This window comes from Quercus lobata, chromosome 4 (genome assembly GCF_001633185.2).
Source record: "Quercus lobata isolate SW786 chromosome 4, ValleyOak3.0 Primary Assembly, whole genome shotgun sequence".
NCBI lineage: Eukaryota > Viridiplantae > Streptophyta > Magnoliopsida > Fagales > Fagaceae > Quercus > Quercus lobata.
The window spans coordinates 81,218,653-81,241,654 of NC_044907.1; the positions used below are offsets into that span (position 1 = coordinate 81,218,653).

General features: G+C 38.3%; 2 protein-coding genes across 2 annotated transcripts; both read left to right on the forward strand.

Annotated features, from left to right (window-relative positions):
* Positions 1-5,513: 5,513 nt before the first annotated feature.
* On the forward strand, positions 5,514-5,903 carry LOC115985908. The gene has a single exon (XM_031108797.1). It carries the CDS (start codon positions 5,514-5,516, stop codon positions 5,901-5,903), a length of 390 nt encoding a protein of 129 aa, XP_030964657.1.
* A 16,010-nt stretch (positions 5,904-21,913) lies between these two features.
* LOC115985909 (calsequestrin-1-like) lies at positions 21,914-22,428 on the forward strand. The gene is made up of 2 exons (XM_031108799.1): positions 21,914-22,246; positions 22,366-22,428. The coding sequence occupies exons 1-2, from the start codon at positions 21,914-21,916 to the stop codon at positions 22,426-22,428; spliced, it is 396 nt and encodes a 131-aa protein (XP_030964659.1).
* Positions 22,429-23,002: the final 574 nt, after the last annotated feature.

Below are 23,002 nucleotides of genomic sequence, written 5' to 3' on the forward strand. Positions count from 1 at the left end.
TGGTTACCTGCCCATAATCTCAGATATAATGGAGGTATTAAACCCCTCATTACGGATCCATTATGATCATGAGGACAAAAATGGTTGAAATCAAGAGAAACATTCCTTGAACATGTCTATATTAGAAAAATATTATGAAGTGAATAAGAAATTGACTCCTAATGTATCCACTTGAACATGGTATTAAAGTGGTGAAAATCCTTGAGTCCCACATAGAAAAGGAAAAAGATATTATGAATTTATATGTTCATGAGTTGGACATTGGGTTGGACTTTAGGCATATGTGAACTGACCTTCTTGTCCAAATAATAATAATAATTTTTTTTTTTTGAGTCAATAAGTTTATATACAGCAGTTATTTTTGAAACAGTGTGTCTGTTTAGTAATGTATATATTTATAATCCATCATTCATGAAAAAAAAATTGTGGAGAAACTCTCCTAGAGAGAATATTTTGTACATTAGCATTTGAGTCAAAGAGAGAGAAAGAGAAATAGTTTAGTTCGCAAAGCACGGACTTTGTATGCTTCTGTTGGAAAAACATAGTTTGTATCGTATACAAAACGTACAAAGTGGAAAAATAACGGATCTTCTTCATTTGCAATTGATAACATGTACTATATAAATTTCAGAATTTCAAAACAAGAAAGCGTACATTGGTGTAGTGAAATTCAAAACCAAAAATTAAAAGTACTTGGGAACACTTTTAATCTTCACTTCAATTCCACTTATGCCCAAGAAGTGTGATCTCTCAATCAGTTTATACGTATGTGTTTAAGGGAAAATAAGAGAGTGGCTTACACTCACATACACACCATTTTCATACATGACTAAATTCTACATGTTTCTCTCCTTATATATAACTAATTATCTAATTAGGCTAACCTTTTGGGTCATTCCAATTGGGTCTTTCTATCAACTTTTGACAAGCCCAAAATTACCATTAATTATATTTAATATCACTATATAAATATAATTGCACTCTAAGCCTTATTAATAAATTATATACAAAGATTTTATTATACATTCAACCCCTTCATTAAAATATTCGTAATAATACAAAGTCATGAATGTTAATTGCCACTTTGAAGATTACTACATCTTAATCCTTGAGCACCTGGTTTAATCTTTTAAGTCATTCATCATATATTTATGAAATTCAATTTCATAAATATATACTAAACACTCTAAATAACCAAACTCATTCAACTTATCTCAATGAAATATTTTATATTTCCGTTAAGAAATTATGAATTTCATCTTGAAAATATATGTTTCTTTAACATTAAATGTGATTGTCCAACATAATGAGATTTTGATCATGACTTTAGATCTCACTTTGGATATATCAAAGTAACCTACACTTCATGATCAGGTTCATTATTCTCTTAGACTTGAGAGTTCATGTAAATAGAAATCGTGAGATTTATTATTCATTTGACAGTCGTTAGTAGAATAATAAATCTCACAATGATCCAGTTCAATATGTCTTAACACTTAAAACATATCAACATATTAACTAGAAGTCTTCACTTCCATGATCAAGATAAATCATCTTAGTTGATATGTTATAGTTTTCGCAGATGAAATGCCCAATTTCATCACCGACTACTAACTAAAATTCTGAGTTTACAAAAAAATTGTGATTTATATCTTCTGTGACTAAATCACATAAATCACATACTATGCATCTCATGGAATATATAATAATGTCTAAATATTCATATTACCATTATTTTAAATAATAATAAAACAACTTTATTACATAGAACATAATGTCATACATGGCATACAATAGGATTTTAGGGCACTTATCTTAATAGCTTCTTCTCTGTGCTGTAGATATTTTATCCTGGGAGACTGACACGCCTTTGAGTTTCAGAGTATAACAGATTGTGTGATGGACGAAATCTGCTTTTAGGAGATTGTGTCAAACACAAAACTTGATCTATATCATTTATCCTTCACGTATTTGGTGTATGAGTTTTTTATTATTTTGTAGATTTCTTCTTTTATATATATAAATATATATATATATATATATATATTGTTTTTATCTATCACATATTTTTTTTGTTATTGTTTATAATTAGATTTGTATGTTGTTCATGTTTTCTTAATCACAAAAGTAAATTGCAACAATCTTAAAGCAGATTTTCTCTTTCTTAATTTATTTTTGTGATTGCTGTGTGTATCGGCATGTATTGCTGTGCTATATTAAATCTTTTGAGTCCTGGGCAGTTTCGCGAAATCGTACTGTAACTCTGCGAGATTAATGGTTTGATATGATACGGTTTTTCAAAATGATTGCAAGTTAATGGTTAATCTTTAATGATTGCAAGTTACATTTGATTTTGATTTTGATTGGACGACACGTTTGATTGATAATCTTGAATGTTAAACGTGTACTGTTGCTAAATGCTAATCTTGCAATGGTATATAAGTTCTTGTCCTTTGTACAAGTTTTAATCTTTGCTTGCTTTATTAGATTGGCCTTAACAGTATATTACAGTTATTATTAATCAGTGAACTTTGTATTGGATATTACAAATATTATATATTTGTTTATTGTGTGATATTGCCAATCGGATTGTTCTATTCATTAGAAGATCACTGTTATCTTTGCTCTTAGTCTTGGCATATTTTAATATACGAGGTCTTTCATAACTTTGATATTAAACCAGTTTGTGATATATACATTAGATTGTTTTGTTGAAATGTGATCAAGAAACTGTGTTCTACAGTGATCAGTTATTCTGAATTTGTGCGTGGATACGATGGTCTGTTGGCATATTACAGATTTATATAGACACAATGGTTGTATAATGCGAACTTTGATATCAAGGTTATAGATGTAAATGACAATTAAATATGTCATTAATGCTAATAACATGTCCTTGGTCTTTTATGTGCAATGTTGTATGGGGTTAATTAATGAATTATTATCTTTTGGTTGTGGCTGTCATCATAGTCACTGGTTAGCTTTGTATTATTAATTGATAATTAAAATAACATTACAAGAGCTATTATTAATAATTTCAAAAGTATTCTTCAAAAAAAAAAAAAAAAAAGTGAGGATATAAGCCCAACATTTGATAGCTTCAAATTTGAAAAAGAATTAGACGAGTTGCACACTAATGAGGTTATAATTATGGGGTTTCACTCTCAGATATAGAGTATAGTTCATCCCTAGGCTAAAAGTGTTATTTATTATAAAGATTAAGATACAATTTTTTTTTTTTTTTGTATTGATATGGAGAATACATGATTATTGTATTTGAGCACGTATAGCATTATTTAATTACATACATGTATATACCAACATATGTTTTGTAATATTTCTTTGGATGAAATATAAGTTACATGCCTTAGTTGACATGTTTGGGTTGTCTAAAATTTGGAATGTGCAACAGGCTCTTATAAGTGCTTACTAAGTAACAATGATGAGACATTAGAGATGTTCATTCTTTATAAGAATAAGTTGTGAAATAACTCAATGAATGTGATAAGTTCTTTGATTACCGTAGAACTTGTGGAGGGAAACTAGATTTTCCCATTATTTATATTTTCAATGAGATGTCTCAAAAGAAACCCACTAAGACGCCTTGTGAATTATGGAAAGGGTGATCGCCTTGCTATAAATTCTTTAATTATGGGGGTGTCTGGTGAAGGTGGTGGTGGTAGTTCCTATTCCTAAAGGATAGAGATAGGACCAAGAGCTATTACTTGTGTTTTCATTGGTTATTGTCATTACAATAGTGCATAGTGATTTCTAATTCATAAATCTTGATGTGCATGAAATATATACAATAAAGTACTCACATATCTACATATTTAGCCTTACTTTTATGATATTTTGTGACTGATTATATAATATCTTTGTGTTGTAGGTAACAAGGGTTTTATATGCAAAGTGGGGCTAGGCCAATTGAATCAAGCCAACTTGCATCCAGCCAGGCATGAATTCAAGAAAAGACCAACCCAATTAAATTTAAGTCCAATTGGAGCAAGGAATCAAAGGAAATTTGCACCAAATCCAAGCCCAATTCAGATTAGGATTCCAGACTGCACATTAGTTAGTATTTTTAGCATAACTTTCGGCTCAGATATCCAATCGAGATGATTCAAGTTGGGCTAGAAAGTTAACTTAAAGGCTACAACTTTTTAGTTCACCAAAAGTCCAAATTCTGACGTTAAATGGGCCAAAATCGTCGATTAAGTGAAGCGTAAAAATCTGGGATTTTCTCCAAACGGGAATTCAACTTGTAATAGGATTCCTTGACCTATTTAAAGGCTTTTTAGAGCAAAATTTAGGGAGGCTAGTGCTAGGGCTGAGGGCTGAACGTATAGAGAGCTGCAGCTGTGGCTACCTCTTTGGTTTTCTTCCATAATAGTTAGTTTTATTTATTTGTCTAGTTTAATGTTTAGTATTTTAAGTTTTTGTTTTCTTTCAATTACTATGAGTAGCTAAATTTATAATTAGGGTTGAGGATGAAACCTTGTTAAGGATTATTAGTGACAGGACTGACGAAGTCAACCTCCTTGGACAGAGTCATTGATATTGACAAAGTAACCTTGACAGACGAAACAACTACACCTCTTACGAAGGTAAAGAAGCCATTCAATACGATCAATAAATAAGGCAGGCAATCAAAAGGCCAGCTGGGCAAACCGTTGGAAGACCATTAAAATCCACATTACTGGGGAAGAGGCATTACTCAAAGGAGCATTAAAACCACTATAACAGCCATAACGGCTAGGAGCTAAGAGAATGTATATATATAGCCCTCACCCCTCCAACAGAAGGTACATTGACACATAAACTAAATCCCTTGTTATTTTTATACTCCTTTATTCACTATAAGCTTCTTATACTAACTTTGGCATCAGAGGTGTTGTGGCAGGCATCACACCGGTGACCATCGTGAGAGATTGTTATTTCCACGGCATCGTAGACGAATATCGTACTCCATCTGGACGTGTTCGTTATGACTGATGAGTCAATACCTCATCAGTTTGGCACTGTCTATGGGGAAGTGACATTTTCGTGCTCCGATCCGAAAACGTAGTTCCTATCAACTTCTATATATCCAGATGGAGTCTAATCAGGACACAACCACGTTGGTTCAGCAAGTCCAGGCTCTAGCGGCCACCATTGAAGATCTCACTAGGCAAAATCAAGAAATAAGGCTACGGCTTCAACAGGAGGAGAATCAATCCAAAGCCAATTAGGAGGATGAGGGAGATAGCCGTAGAAGAAGTGACCATCAAGGGCCTGTTACTCCAGATGAGCGGAACTCAGATCTTCTCCGAGAGATGAGGTAGGAGATGGACGAGCTAAGGAACGCCATTAAGGAGAAGACAGACCGAAGCCTAGATAGAATGGTCAGGGCAACAGACTCTCCCTTCACTACTACCGTCCTTGAGTGCCCAGTGCCGTCAAAATTTCGATTGCCCCAACTTGAACCGTTTGATGGACTTAAGGATCCCTAGGACCACCTCAACACCTTCAAAATGACACTAGGCCTTCAACAGCCTCCTGATGAAATATTGTGCCATTCCTTCCCTACCACTCTCAAAGGAGCTACAAGGGAGTGGTTCACGAAGTTGCCAACTTCGGCCATCGATAACTTCGAGCAGTTGAACAACGCCTTTTTGCGCCACTTCGTCGGGAGACAACGCCCCAAGAGGCCAGCGGACCACTTGCTTACTATTAGACAAGGGGAGAAAGAAACCCTTAGGTCGTATGTGAAACAATTCACGAGGGAGACCTTGGAGGTAGACGAAGTTGACAACAAAGTGCAATTGACGACCTTTAAGGCAGGGCTGAAGTCTAGAGAGTTCGTGATGTCACTCGCGAAGAATCCTTCTAAGACGATGATAGAGATGCTTCTGAAGGCATAGAAGTACATGAATGCTGAAAAAGCACTAGTCGCCATAAGAAATGTAGAAAAGCCAACAGACAAGGGAAAGAAGGAGGACTATCGTAAAGGACAAAAAAGGGAGCGTCCAGATCGCCGAACTAGCGACGGGAGTAAACGGAGAGACAAAAAAACTCCTCGAATGGTAAAATTCACTCCTTTAGTTATGCCTGTTAACAAAATTTTGGCACAGATTAAGGACGAGCATTACCTCAAATGGCCAAGGCCATTACTTTCATCCCCCAACGTTCGAGACAAGAAGAAGTAATGCCGGTTCCACAAGGACGATGGTCACTATACAGAAGATTGCCGGGACCTAAAGGAGTACATAGAGGAATTGATACGGAAAGGAAAAATGTAGAAGTATGTGAAGAAGGGAGAATCCAGCAGGTTTAGAGACAATGATAAAAACCAGCGTAGGTTCTCGCCCAAAGATGAGGATCACACGTCTCAACGACCACAAACCGTGATCGGGGAAATAATGACGATCACAGGTGGGCCATCCACGGGTGGGTCATTCAGGTCTCTCAAGAAAGCATGTCAGAGGCAGGTGAACAGCGTGCACACGACACCCCCATTTAAACAAAGATGGACGAACCAGAACATGCCATTCAGTGAAGAAGATGTTAGAGGAGTGAAGCAACCTCACAACGACCCCCTGGTCATAATGCTCACGATAGAGGGATTCAATACCAAGAGAATCCTCGTGGACAATGGGAGCTCCGCGGACATCATCTACCTTCCTGCTTTCCAACAGCTAAAGTTAGACCCAAAGAGACTACGCCTATTTGATTCCCCCCTCGTCAGTTTCAGTGGGGACAGAGTATATCCTAAAAGTATAGTAACTTTGACAGTGACGGTGGGAACCTACCCAAAGCAGTTGACACGCCAATTAAACTTCTTAGTGATAGATTGCCCCTCATCTTACAATGTGATCATTGGGAGACCCACGCTCAATCGGTGAAAGTCAGTCACGTCCACCTATTGCTTAAAGATAAAATTCCCAATTGAGAACGGTGTCGGCGAGGTAAAAGGAGATCAAGTCCTGGCCAAGGAATGCTACCAGGCCGTGTTGGCCGTAAAGGAGAATCATACATGGATGATCAAGGAGAAAGAAAAGGATAAAGTGGAGACCTTGGAGACAGTGGAACTGGTTGAAGGAGAGGCAACAAAGACGACAAGAATAGGGACGATGCTAAGTCCTGAGATGAAAACACGGCTCGTCCAGTTCCTTAAAGAAAACCTGGACGTCTTTGCTTAGACTCACGAAGACATGCCAGGCATATCTCCAAAAGTTATTCATTATAAGCTGAACGTAGATCCGGAGAGAAAGCCTGTACAACAAAGACGACGAGTCTTCGCCCCAGAATGGAACCAAGCGATTACAAACGAGGTTAACAAACTATTATCAGTAGGCTTTATCCGAGAGGTCTACTATCCTGATTGGCTCGCGAATGTCGTCCTAGTGAAAAAAGCAAATGGGAAATGGAGAATGTGTGTAGACTTCACAGACCAGAACAAAGTCTGCCCGAAAAACAATTTCCCTTTACCAAGAATAGACCAGTTAGTGGATTCTACAACCGGGCATAAGTTACTGACATTCATGGATACTTTCTCAGGGTACAACCAAATAAGAATGGCTGAAGAAGGTCAGGAGAAAACTGCTTTCATCACAAGTCAGGGGCTCTATTGCTACAAGGTGATGTCTTTCGAGCTGAAGAATGCAAGAGCAACCTACCAGAGGTTAGTGAACAAGATGTTCAGTAAGCAAATTGGCAGGAATATGGAGGTGTATGTGGATGATATGCTTGTCAAGAGTAGAGAAGAACTTGCCCACCTGGACGACCTGAAGGAGACTTTTGCCACCCTCAGACAATACCAAATGAAGTTGAATCCCAGCAAACGTGCCTTTGGCGTATCCTCGAAGAAATTCTTGGGATTTATGGTGTCCCAAAGGGGGATAGAAGCAAATCCGGAGAAGATGCAGGCCATACTCAACATGACATCGCCCAAGACCATCAAAGAGGTCCAGAAGCTCACCAGGAGGATTGCAGCTCTCAACAAGTTCGTCTCTAGAGCGACGAACAAATGCATGCCCTTCTTCAAGACCTTGAAGCAGACCTTTGCCTGGACTGACGAATGTGAAGCAGCCTTTCATGAACTCAAACGATACCTGAGTAATCCACCCCTCTTGAGTCCATCCAAGGAAGGGGAAAATTTATATTTGTATTTGGCAGTCTCAACCACGGTCGTAAGCACAGCCCTCATTCGAGAAGAGGAAAGAAAGCAACTCCTAATTTACTACATCAGTCAAGCTTTCCAAGGTGCAGAAGCTAAGTACCCTAGGATTGAAAAAATTGCCTTCGCGTTAATAGTGGCCTTGCGTAAATTACGACCATACTTTCAGGCGAACCCCATCCTGGTGATGACGGATCAACCCATCAGGAAGTCCATGAACAAGCATGAAGCAGCAGGGAGAATGGTCCAGTGGGCGATTGAACTCAGCCAGTTCGATATTGAGTATCACCCCAAGACAGCCATTAAGGTGCAAGCCTTAGCGGACTTCATCACCGAGTTCACCCTTTCGGACGATGACAACTTTACCAATGAAATAGAACGGCAGACAGTACAGACCGATGGTTTGTCAGCCCAAAGAAGGGGGGGAGTAGGGGTCGTCATAACTACCCCTGACAGAGAAGTGCTCAAATATGGAGTTCAACTAAAATTCCCGGCTACCAATAATAAAGCTGAGTACGAAGGAATACTGACGGGATTAAGGGTTGGTAAGGCACTCGGAGCTAAGAACTTGCTAGTCCAGAATGATTCAAAGCTCGTGATAGAGCAGATTAAGGAAGAATACGAAGCAAAGGAGGAGCGAATGCAGAGATACCTCAGACTGACGAAACATTTGACTCAAAACTTTGATAATGTAGAATTTATACAGATTCCCAGAAGCCAGAACATGGTAGTAGACGAAGTTGCGAAGCTAGCCTCGTCGGAAGAAGGAGCGATGAGCATGGGCCTGATGACGGAGGTCCAGAAACGCCCCAACATCGAAGAGATCTCCACTTTCGCAATCCAGAGTGCAGGTAGCTGGATTACATCAATCATATCCTTTCTTCAGGATAGGCATTTCCCTCATGATGTCGAGGAAGCCAGAAAGATCAGGAGGAGAGCAGCCAGATTCACGATTCCTAACGACACACTATACAAGAGAGGCTTTTCCATGCCTTACTTGAAGTGTGTTGATGAAGAAGAAGCCAAATATATTCTAGAAGAGATCCATGAAGGAGTTTGCAGAAACCATGCAGGCCCTAAATTGCTGGTAAATAAAATTATCAGAATAAGTTATTTCTGGCCCACAATGTAGATAGATGCAAGGGAGGTCTTCAAGAGGTGTGACAAGTGCCAAAGGTTTGGGAACATCCAACGCCTTCCAGCGGAAAGACTAACGACAATATCTTCCCCATGGCCCTTTGCACAATGGGGAATTGATATCGTTGGCCCACTGCCTCAAGGTAAAGGACGTGTAAAATTCCTTTTAGTCGCCATTAATTATTTCACAAAGTGGGTCGAAGCAGAGGCGCTAACAACCATCACTAGAGCCAGGATCCAGAACTTTGTGTGAAAAAACATAATCTGCAGGTTCAGGATTCCACGGACGATCATATCAGATAATGGGCAATAGTACGATAATCAAAGCTTTAGGGATTTCTGTTCAGACGTAGGGATCAAGAACCAGTTCTCATCCCCGAGACATCCACAGGCAAACGGACAAACGAAGGTAATGAATTGGACACTGCTCAAGATAATCAAGGCCAAGTTAGACGATGCAAAAGATGCCTGGCTGGAAGAATTGTCCAGCGTCTTGTGGGCCTATAGGACCACGGCAAGAACCCTTACAAGAGAAACCCCCTTCCGACTCACCTATAGTACTGAGGCAATAATCCCAGTTGAGGTGGGAATAACCAGCACCAGGCGAGAAATGTTCCATGAGAAAGATAATGATGACCAGCTACGAGTCAACCTAGATTGCTTAGACGAAGTGAGAGAGAAAACCTTTGACAAGATGACGAAGTACCAATAGAAGATGGCTGAGTATTACAACAAAAGAGTGAAGCTCAGACGATTCGACATAGGAGACCTCCTCCTGTGCAAGGTCACCCCAGCAACCAGAGACCCTACCCAAGGAAAACTCGGCCCCACATGTGAAGGACCCTACCAGGTCGTCAGTTATTCCCGACAAGGCAACTATCACCTAGAAACCATGGACGAGTAGAGGCTTCCACGACCATGGAACATTGAGCACTTGAAGAAATACCACCAATAGATGTAATAGACAATTGTATTTATTCTTGATAGAAATAAAAAAGACTATTCAACCAATATTTTAGTGCAAGCAGATCCAGTAAAAATAAAAAAAAATTAAAAATTAAAAATTAAAAATAAATGGCTAAGTAACAAGATTCCACCTTGACGGATGTAAGTTACTGACAAACCCATAAGCATGATAAGATCCCTTAAATGGGTATAAGTCACAAAAATTTTGGCAAAGTAACAAGATTCCGCCTTGACGGACATAAGTTACTGACGAAGCCATAAGCATGACAAGATCCCTTAAATGGGTGTAAGTCACAAAAATTTTGGCAAAGTAACAAGATTCTATCTTGACAGATGTAAGTTACTGACGAAGCCATAAGCATGACAAGATCCCTTAAATGGGTGTAAGTCACAAAAATTTTGGCAAAGTAACAAGATTCCACCTTGACAAATGTAAGTTACTAAAGAAGCCACAAACATGACAAGATCCCTTAAATGGGTGTAAGTCACAAAAATTTTGGCAAAGTAACAAGACTCCACCTTGACGGATGTAAGTTACTAATGAAGCCATAAGCATGACAAGATCCCTTAAATGAGTGTAAGTCACAAAAATTTTGGCAAAGTAACAAGATTCCACCTTGACAAATGTAAGTTACTAAAGAAGCCACAAACATGACAAGATCCCTTAAATGGGTGTAAGTCACAAAAATTTTGGCAAAGTAACAAGACTCCACCTTGACGGATGTAAGTTACTAACGAAACCATAAGCATGACAAGATCCCTTAAATGGGTGTAAGTCACAAAAATTTTGGCAAAGTAACAAGATTCCGCCTTGACGGATGTAAGTTACTAAAGAAGCCACAAACATGACAAGATCCTTTAAATGGGTGTAAGTCACAAAAATTTTAGCTAAGTAACAAGATTCCGCCTTGATGGATGTAAGTTACTGACGAATCCATAAATATGACAAGATCCCTTGAATGGGTGTAAGTCACAAAAATTTTAGCTAAGTAACAAGATTCCACCTTGAAGGATGTAAGTTACTGACAAATCCATAAATATGATGAGATTCCTTAAATGGGTGTAAGTCACACAAAAAAATAGCTAAGTTACAAGATTTCGTCTTGAAGGATATAAGTTACTGACGGATTCAAAAGAGACAAGAACCTTGCAACAAACATGCTCAAGAGAGAGCATCTTTTGAAAGGTCACGACTAAAAGCTGTTGACGAAGAAAGGGAAGGGTCTCAACTAAAAATTCTCTTGCTAAGCACAAAGCATTGACACAAAAAGGAAACTACAGGAATAGAAATGGCTAACAAGTATGCAATTGCTAGTTTAATTGAAGCCCAAAAACAGCGGGCAATTGCCATTGTCTTTACATCTAGACGAAAGACCCATAAACACTGGGTTAAGATATTGTTCTCAAAATAGATAAAAAAAATTAAAAAAAAAAATCTTTTCAAGTAATAAGTTCAAGCGTCAGCAGCAACATCATCACCAGTAGAAGCGTCATTAACAGGAACATTCTCAGGAGCATCATCCTCAGGAGCCGAAGACTGGGTAGCCTCGTCAATTGACATTTCCTTGTCCACCTCTTCAAGGTCCAAGTTCTCCAGATCAACTCCAGTAGGATGCTTGATGAGATACCTCCTCAGGAGCTCAAAACCCTTGAAGTATCAACTGAAAAGCACTGTGTTGTACTCGTCAGTCTATTGAAACACCTCAATGGACCGAGCGGCAATAGTCTTGAGTCTCTCCTTGGCTCCTAGAAGCTGCTCATCCTTCTCCAGGTTCAGCTAACGCTCAACCCTGATGTCGTCACTCATGGTCTTAATTTTTTCCTTCATAGTGTTGGCCTCGTCCATAGAATTAATAAGTGACTTCTTCATCATGGAATTCTCCAAATCCAACGCCTCCATCCTGGATGTTAAAGACGCCACCTTGGCCTTTTGGGTAAGGTACTCAGAAGTAATATGAAGGCTCTCTCCCAACACCTGAAAAGAACATTGAAGCCGTCAGTACAACGATAAAAAAAATAAATAAATAAATAAAAGAGAGGGAGACTAAAAGTTGCATGAGCATGTTCCTTGAACTAATTTATGGACGTGGCGAGTCGTAACCTCGTTGAAGGACACGCCGAAAATGGCCTTCAAGTCCTCGGCAGTCACGACCCTGTGCGCCCTTTCCACCGCCAGGCCCTCGTCATCCCAAACGCAAGATGGATGGGAATCGGCTTTCTCCTTCCCTTTGTCGGTCACCCAAGGCCTTTTGGAAACAGGAGTAGGGATCTCTTCAACCAAAGTGGCTGGAGAGGCCGTCCTCACCGTCTCAGTACCAGAGACAATGGGAGTGACGGAGGCCAGTGGAGTAGCCGAAGGGCCCTTCCTTGTGATACGCATTGCCCTTTTCCCGATGCTGGACAGCAACTCATCCTTCTTTGATCTCATCTTCGTATACAAATCTTTGTTAAATTTGGTCGTCATTTCCGCAAGAAGAAAACACTTGTTGGGAAATTTAGACCCCGGTTGATAGAATTAACAAGTTTTAAATCCAAGTTGTTAATTAGATTTATTATTAATAAAACTTGTTAAAACAAACAAACATCAATATCATGTCAAAATCATGCAGCGGAAAAATAAATAAGACAAGATATGATGACCTAGGAAAACCAATGAAACCAACCAGTTTCACAGTAAAAAACCTGGGGGGAAACCTTCCCGAAAAGCAATCCACTATAGAAAAGAGAAGTTTTAGATCTAGTACAAAACCTTTGTCCCTAGACTCTACAATCCCCGTAGATGAACTCACAGCAGAAACCTTCTACTGCTTCAAAACCTCTGAACTCTTCAATATATGAACGCCACCCTTTGATGCACGAATCTCAGTACGTGACTAACCAATTGTGCGGATCCTAGTACGCGACTTAATCACCAACTAGAAGAAGATTGTTGGCTGCAAAGTTCTTCACTTCATCAACAATGAAGATTAAGAAGCACTTGGTTACAAAACCCTAAGGCGCAAAGATGCAGTAGCTTCCTTCAGAGAGAATAAGGCATCGGTCACCTTTTACATATGTTCTCCTTGTATTCTCTTATGTGACGGCCTCTAAAATAAGCCTTATATAGGTCTAGGATTGTGAGAAAAGAAACCCTACACAAATACATAAGCCTAGCCCAAAAATCATATCTGGAAATTTGAATTCCTGTAACCTCGATCGATCAGGAGGTGTCGAGGAGGTGTCGAGCTTTAAACCTCGACAGATACAGCTATCAAGAAGCTATTGAGGAGCTATCGAGGAGATAGAAGCTTTCTCGATCGATCCACCAGCTATCGAGAGGTGTCGAGCTATCTATCCGCAGGTGTCGAGAGGTGTCGAGCAGCTGTCGAGCTATCTGTCCGCAGGTGTCGAGCTATCTGTCCAGCTTTAATGAACAGCTTTTCTTCACTTGTTTCTTCGTCCAATCTTAATGGCTTTAATACTAGACTTGAACAACATGTTTCTTGAAGTATTAAACACATCCTAAATCTACCCAAATACAAGTAAAGTACGTTTTGTCAAAGGATAAGCCAATTACATAAAATCATGACATATTTTCTTAATATGTGAAACGCATATGTCCTAACAACGCTTGTGAAAAAGAAAAACCAGTATATCTAAGGAAAGCAGTACTGACGAATCTAACACTTACTCTTTTTTCCTTCAATTTCAAGATTGCGCAGGACGAAGGTAGAAGGCTCCGGCCCAAGGAAGTAGAAAGCAAGAGTCTGTGGGTCTACAAGATCGTCCCAGTTCTCAACCGTTTGCGCGTATTCGATTGCTTTCTCCACACGCCCCTTATACCTGCTCTTAAGTTTGGGTCGTCTCTTAACTGCGCAAAGCAAAAAGTAAAAGAGTCAGTGGAGGTAGCGGTAAACGCAACAAAACTCAAATTATGAGAAGTAATAATGACACACCTAAGGTCGGGGTTCCCCACCGACAATGCAACCTCGGGAGATCACCCCAAACCCCTCCAAAGGGAGTGTCAAAATCGTCCCCAGACACAAAGAAAAACCTGGACTTCCAATATCTAAAAGACGAAGGTAAACCCTTGACAATCCTGGTCTTCCGTTGCCAGGGCACCAATTCATAGTACTCGTGCTCCTTAGACTCTTTCAAGCGATATAAGTAAACAAGCTCGTCTACCTTGAGCATACCTCCGTCCGTAGCAGCCAGCCATATCCCCATATAGTTGATCACTATCCTCCAAGAGTTGGGCAGAAGCTGCCTAGGAGCAATACCGAAGTGGTCCAATAGCTCCATAAGGAAGGGATGGACAAGAAACCTCAACCCATGGACGAAGGCAGACTTGTAAAAGCACACCTCCCCGGGGAAGAAGTGACGTGCCCGATCCTCTTCATTGGGTAGACAAACCCTAACTTGCTCCGAGAATTGGAACCTATCCTTAAATCTACCCAGAGTGTCAGCATCCAATCCACACTCCTCCTTGAGAGCATGAAAAGCCCTAACCTCTCGAAGGGTAGAGACGGCAGTATCTCCCTCAACTGGGTCACCACTAGACGATAACCCAGTCTCGAGTTCACTAAATCTAACCTCAGACATTCTCTCCCGTTCTTTCAATAAACTCTGGAACGAATCAATCGATTGATGAAGCAAAGGCAACAGAGTGGCCAATGCAATGCTCAAACTGTTACCCTCAAAAACAAAACTCTTAAGGTGCGGGAAAACGCCTAAAAACCCTCCTAAGCGCACAAAAAGGAAAGAAATTCAGGGTCAAGCTATCCTAACCTCAGAGCTACTAACCATGGAAAACCAAAAAAAAACACAAAGGGAAGAAATAAAAGCTAAATCCCTAAGAAATTGAAGACAAACACTAAAAGAAAAGGAAAGGAGAGAAAGAAAAAGATCAGAAATTATATCGCAATAATAAAAAAGAAAAAGGAAGCAAGAAAAAGAGAAGAAGAGTACCTCAAAAGGCAGATGAAGGAAGCACCACCGCACCGCACACCGGCTTGAAGAAGAGTTGTAGAGGGAAATTAGGAAAGAAAAGACTCAAAGCAATTATTGGAAATTTTGAGAAAAGTAAAAAATGAGAAGGGGAGAAGTTTAAAAACGAAAGCTCAAAAAACTAAAATTTAGCGGGAAACCCAAGAGTCATTGGAGCATTAACTCCACTGATCAAAACGTGCCACGTGGCCACAAAGCGTGTGGCCCCACCACTGTGCATTTAATACGGAGCGAAACCCTAAGGGTCATAGACAGCTCATAAAAACATTTCATCTTCTATGATCGTCATGACACGTCACAACAACCATAGAACCTCGGGGGCAGCTGACGGGACTAACGAAGTCAACCTCCTTAGACGGAGTCATTGATACTGACGAAGTAACCTTGACAGACGAAACAACTACACCTCTAACGAAGGTAAAGAAGCCATTCAATATGGTCAATAAATAAGGCAGGCAATCAAAAGGCTAGCTGGGTAGATCATTGGAAGACCATTAAAATCCACATTACTGGGGAAGAGGCGTTACTCAAAGGAGCATTAAAACCACCATAACAGCCACAGCGGCTAGGAGCTAAGAGAATGTATATATATAGCCCTCACCCCTCCAACAGAAGGTACATTGACTCATAAACCGAATCCCTGGTTATTTTTATACTCCGTTATTCACTATAAGCTTCTTATACTAACTTTGGCATTAGAGGTGTTGTGGCAGGCACCACACCGATGACCATCGTGAGAGATTGCTATTTCAATGGCATCGTAGACAAATATCAGACTCCATCTAGACGTGTTCGTTACGACTGACGAGTCTATACCTCATCAATTAGTAATATTTATATGATTTGATTTTTCCCACAATAGTTATTTTTTAATGATTTAAATTGTTCTTGCTCCATATCAATTAACTAAGATGGGATTCTAGATATGAGTTCTGATAGGCCAAAAACGAATTAACCCCTTGTGATAAATCAATTAATTAATTAACCAAGTTTATTAATTAATCAAATTAACATGCAAAGCATGTGGTAGTACAAAAAAATCACCAAACAACTAAATATGCAGCGGAAATTAAATGACACGGTGGTTTGTTTACGAATGAGGAAAACTTACACGGCAAAAATCCCACTGGGTGATTTTTAGGTCACCACTCCCGAAACTCTACTATTATCACAACAAGCAGTTACAAGTAAAGGAATCCTAAGTACCTTACTAACCTATAGTTGAACCCTTACCGCAATACCCAATTGGACTTATTCTATAGTGACAGTTCCCCTTTTGATGCATAGCTCCCAAGTACGTGACTAATCAATTGCGCAAATCTCAGTACACGACTTCAATCACCAACTAAGAAAGTTGTTGGCTACAAAGTTTTTTAATTCATCCACACGATGAAGATCAAGAAGATGCTTGGTCACAAAACCCTACGATGCACATACACAACAACTTCTTCAAGAGAAAGAGATGAACTAGGGCAAGAACTTCGTCTCCGGTCACAATTTGCTTGAACAGAGTTTGCTCAATGATTGTACAACTTGTGAACTTTTTGACAGCCCTTAAAATAATCATTTTATATGTCTAGGGTTAGGAGAAAAGAAGGCCCAAAGACACATTCATGGATCCCAAGAAAATCATATCAGAATTCTGAAATTCTTAAACCTTAACAGATAGGAGGTGTCGAGCAGTTGTCGAGCAAGTGTCGAGCACATGGGCTGAACAGCTTCCTTAAACCTCGACACATGCTAGTTGTCAAGCTTTAGTAATTTTCACTTTCAGCTTGTTTTCTTGGACAGACTTGAAGGCTTCAACACTTGATCTTGAAACATGGTTTCTTGAAGTATTTAAACACATCCTAAATCTACCCAAATACAAGTAAAGTGCGTTTTGTCAAAGGATAAGCCAATTACATAAAATCATGACATATGTTCTTAGCATGTGAAATACATATGTCCTAACAATCTCCCCCTTTGGCAATCCGTGACAAAACCACAACAAACAAATGAGCATATGAGAGAAGTCATAAATCACTCAACTCATATTCACTTGTTGAATATAATAAAATCTATACTAAAACAAACTCTTGAAAAACTTTGCAAGAAGAGAGTTTATGGCAAGTAGACTTTGACAACCTGTATTTCTGAAACACTTTAAACAAAACTCATCGAGGCATCTTTGTGTGAAACAGAAATAATAGATTGCATACAAGTATAAGAAACATGTGTATAAAGAGAGAAAAGAAACAACACATGTAAGGGTAGGTGAAAGAAACATACATCCACATATAAAGAGAATAAGTACAATGTATGTGTAAAAATGGTCACAAGACCTAACACAAACTCTTGAAAAATTTTGCAAAAAGAGAGTTTATGGCAAGTAGACTTTGACAACCTGTATTTCTGAAACACTTTAAACAAAACTCATCAAGGCATCTTTGTGTGAAACAGCATACAAGTATGAGAAACATGTGTTTAAAGAGAGAAAAGAAACAACAAATGTAAGGGTAGGTGAAAGAAACATACATCCACATATAAAGAGAATAAGTACAATGTATGTGTAAAAATGGTCACAAGACCTAATGTACAAGAACAATGTATCTATAAAAGAAAGAAAAGAAAAGATACATAATAGCCTCACTACATCCCTCAAAACATATCAACACTCCCCCTAACAAAAAGGTCTTATACTAACTCTCCCCCTAAGAATGACTACTCTCATATCCAAAACTACTCCCCCTTTTTGTCACGAGTGACAAAGGGTAAAAGTGTCAAGTAAACATCTCATCGGTAGAGCTAGCATCTCCATCATCATCATCCTCAGAAGCATCATCGTCATCACCATCATCATCATCAGAATCAGAAATAATAGAAGGTGGTAAAGGAGTAGCCTCGGGAGCAAATTTGCCTATGGTCGTCTATCGTCGTGCAATACGGCCAACACGGACGTTCATCTGATACATCTCTGTAGAGAGTGTATCTAGACGAGCATCCATGCGCTAAAGCTACGCTATGATGTCTCCTAGAGTCACATCGCTCGTAGAAGAAGAGGAAGCAGATGTGGATGGAACAGAACGGGATGGAGCTGAATGGGAGGGAGGAGCTACTGAATCTGAGTGCCTCGACCTAAATTGCGCCTCGCTACATTTAACGGTAGCATAGTCTATGGTACACATGAAAGAAAAATGGTCGGAAAAGGGAAAAGGAATAGAAAAATGGCGTAAGATCCTCATGATAGCAAAAGGAAAGATGAGCTTATCACGGGACGCCGAATCTAGATGAACATCTATAATAGAAATAATGAAATGATAAGAGAAGTCTATAGTAAGATGCTCAAGAAAAGACAACAAAAACAGAGCACGAGGCTCTGTGATGGAGTTGTAGTGAGAGAGTGGATGAAGTACAAAAGTCATCACCATGTTAATGAATCTAGGACCTTTAGCAAAAGGCCTACATGGTGTAAACTAACGATCACTCTAATCAGAAGGGTGCTCGCAAAAAGCAGCCATGAGCTCATCCTTGGACATAGTCTGCAGATGCTCACAACTAGGATAATCAGGAAACTCTATCCTAGGAACCCGAAGCACATCCGCAACAAGTTGCGGTGTGACAGGAATGCGCGTACCACGAACACGAGTGAAGAAAAGAGGTACTGAACGATCAATCCCGTGCATGTTGGAGTAAAACTCCTGGATAAGTACCAGAGGACAAAGGATCGGGACGTCACACAGTGACTCCCATTCCCGACTGTGAATGACAGTGGGAAGGTCAGTGTCGGCGAAGTCTGCCAGAATGACTTAGCGTTCTGAATGAACACCTCGTCTAGAAAAGTTCTCCGAGAATGCCTTGTAGGCATCATCATCACGGAACCGAAGAGAAAGAAGAGTAGAATCAGAAGATGAAGAAGCTCCGGAACGAAGAGGGTTCCGAGCCGGAATAGATTTATGCTTAGGTGCCATAGACACGACTAACGTAAACAGAAAGAGATGGAGAGAAAGAAAGACAATCAGAAAAGTCCCAAGCAATTCAAATATAACAAGTATAGTGAAAAGAGAGTACGTATGCATGGGAAATGCATGAACATATGACATGTAAAAGAAATTGCATCATGAGCTCAGCCCAATCCAAACCTATCAGCACACAAACAGTTTGTACACATCTAAATGCATGACAATACTATTATAATGCTAATGTGATAGAATGTATGAGATTTTAAACTCATTTAAGTGAAAACCCATCCCAAAATTTCAACAATAACTCATCAATTTTGAAAAACCCCAAAATTTTTCAAAAACCCCAAAACCTAGGTTTCAAAACATGAAATATGCATGAAGAATGAGAGATAAGAAGCTTACCAAGTGAAGAAAATCTTGAAAAAGCTTGAAGAAACCTTGAGGATCAAGATTGGAGTGAGATGAGATTGTTTGGTAGAGAAAAGAGAGAACTATCGAGAGAGAGACCGAACGAAATGAAGGTCGGATCGCATGAGGAAGAATAAATAGTGCCTCAGTAAATCTCGACAGATGAAGGTGTCGAGACATCTGTCGAGAAATTGGTCTTCGATAGATATAGGTATTGAGGAGGTGTCGAGGAACAAACCATCAGATACAAGAACAGAAGCTTGATCAATCCACCAGGTGTCGAGAAGCTGTCAGGATTGCGATAAGAAAAAGCTGAAGAAGCTCGATAAACAGCAAGGTATCGGGGAGGTGTCGAGCTAGCTTTTAAAAGCAGTTTTTCGAGAAGTGAAAAACGCAGACATGAAAATTTTCATTATGCATTTGTGTAGATATTTCAATAAGTCCGATAAAAATAGATGAACATTTTGTGGAATTTTTAAAGGTAGATAATACTTCTGGAAAAGGTCTTTTCAATGAAATTATAAATGCAATAAAAAATCTTGAACTTGATATTAATGATGTACGTGGACAAGGATATGATAATGGGTTTAATATGAAAGGGAAAAAACAAGGGGTACAAAAAAGAATTCTTGATATAAATCCTAAAACATTTTACACACCATGTGGTTGTCATAATCTCAACCTTGTCCTATGTGATATGGCTAATTCTTGTCCTAAAGCTATATCTTTTTTTGGAGTAGTACAATTTATATACACACTATTTTCTTCTTCCACAAAGCAATGGAAAATTTTACAAGATAATGTGACAGGTTTAACTCTTAAGCCATTGTCACAAACACGTTCTAGAAGTAAGAGATGCTTTGTTACAATTGGCAAAAACAAGTGAAGATCCCAAAACAAAAAGTGAAGCTAATTGTTTAGCAACATATGAGATTGAAAGTTTTGAGTTTTTGCTAGCTATGACTATATGGTATGACATATTATTTGCTGTTAACTCTGTTAGTAAAAATTTACAATCAAAAGACATGCATATTGATGTTGCTATAAATCAATTAAAAGGTCTCATGTCTTTTTAAAAAAAAATATATAGAGAAGATTGATTTACATCTACTATGAATTCATCTAAAGAAATTGCAACCAAAATGGAAATAGAGCCTATATTTCGTGAAAAACGTATAATTCGTAGGAAAAAACAATTTGATGAGAATGTCAATGATGAGACAACACAATCCGCTGAAGAATATTTTAGAATTAATTATTTTTTATATATAGTAGATCAAGCTATTTCTTCAATTGAAAGTAGGTTTGAACAATTTCAAATATTTGAAAATATTTTTGGTTTTTTATTTAATTTTGAAAAACTAAAATCACTAGATGATGATAGTTTGAAAAAAACAATTGTCTTAATCTTGAATGTTTTCTCACACATGAAACTTATTCCGATATTGATGGCTTAGATTTATATTCAAAACTAAAAATTTTAAAAGAAGTTTTGCAAATAAATGATAACTCTCCGATTAATGTACTAAATTATATAAAGAGGCTAGAATCTTTTCCAAATGCATGTATTGCTTTCAGAATATTACTAACTATACCTATTACAGTTGCTTCTGCAAAAAGAAGTTTTTGAAAGTTAAAATTAATAAAATCCTATTTAAGATCAACTATGTCACAAGAAAGATTAAGTGGATTAGCCATATTATCAGTTGAAAAGGAAATGTTAGTGGAACTTAAATGCAAAAATTTAATTAGTAATTTTGCCTCTCAAAAAGTAAGAAAAATAAATTTTAATTGAAAAATATATATGAATTTATAATTAAATATAATAAAAGACCCCGTTTAAGTTTGTGGTTCAAGCTTCCTATATCTTACTAAAAAGGTCACGTAGGAGATGTTCCTAACTTTCAAGGAGCCAAAGTCACAGCTGGAGTGGCTATAAGGAATGATTTGTTGGAACCAAAAGAAGTGACCAACCTTATGTGGTACTTTGTATTAGCTTAGGACTAATATTAACTCTATGTTATATTAGCTTATGACTAATATTAGCTTTATGTTATATTAGCTATATTGTATTAACTTTAAACTAAGTTATGTGATATTTAGTATTAGTTTTGGACTAATATATGTGTAATGTAAACACATTTGAAGCAACTGTTACAGTGTTATGTACTTGATGTTCTGAATTGTGTTGGTATGCAACGTGTTTCTAGTCAACTGTTACACCTTTTGTTACTTTGTTGATTATTATGTTGATTTATATTAAGTATTAGCAATGGTTGATTATTTGTTACTTTGTTGTGTAGCCTAAACCAATATGGACGATTATAATGGTACTCATGAGAGTGGCAATTTTATGGAACTATTAATGGATGGGGATTACAGAAATTACTGTGATTATCATGATAGTGGTGATTATAACAATGCTGACAATAATAATGATGGTGATAACAATGATGATAATGATGGTGAGAGTAGTGACAGTGATGATGACAGTGACAGTGATTCTGATGATGATGATAGTAACGACGATTCTAATGAGGAGTTTTACCAACTTGTTGCAGTTACCTGTGAAGCAGTTGTGATATATTTCAATAAGTACATTAATAAGACTCCTTGTTATGATTCTGAACAAACAGGGTGGGCTTGGGTGAGACGTTGTATGGAAGGTAATGAGAAATTGTGTTACAACTTGTTTAGAATGAAAAATGAGGTGTTTCTTAATTTGTGTCAAGTTTAACAACGTGACTATGGACTTCAACATTCAAGGAATATAAGGTTAGAAGAGTCAGTGGCAATCTGTTTACTGATACTTGGTCATGGAACATGTAACCGAATGGTTCAAGAAATATTTCAGCATTTGGGTGAAACCATAAGTAGACATTTTGAGAAGATGATCACTCTATTAGGTGCTCGCTTTGTAGCTGCATATGTAAAGCCTTCGGATCCAACTTTTAGTGAAGTTCCAACCAAAATACAAGACCATCCAATTTATTGGCCACATTTCAAAGTATGTGTACTATTGTATATTTGAATAAGTGTTATTGTCTATAAGATAATACAATGCATGTGGAACTAAAAACTATTAATGCTTTTATTAGGATTGCATCGGTGCGATTGATGGCACACATGTGACAACGGTTGTACCTACTGAGAAGTCCATTCCATACTTTGGAAGAAAGGGATATCCAACCCAAAATGTGATGACTGCATGTGACTTTGATATGTTATTCACATTTGTTTTGCCTGGGTGGAAAGGTGCAGCACACGACACTCACATTTTTCTTGATACTATTCGTAAACAAAGTAATAACTTTCCGCACCCGCCACCAGGTTTGTAATTGGTTAATCAATTGTTCATTGTAATGACATATTGTATAAGTGTGTTAATACAATTGAATTTTTT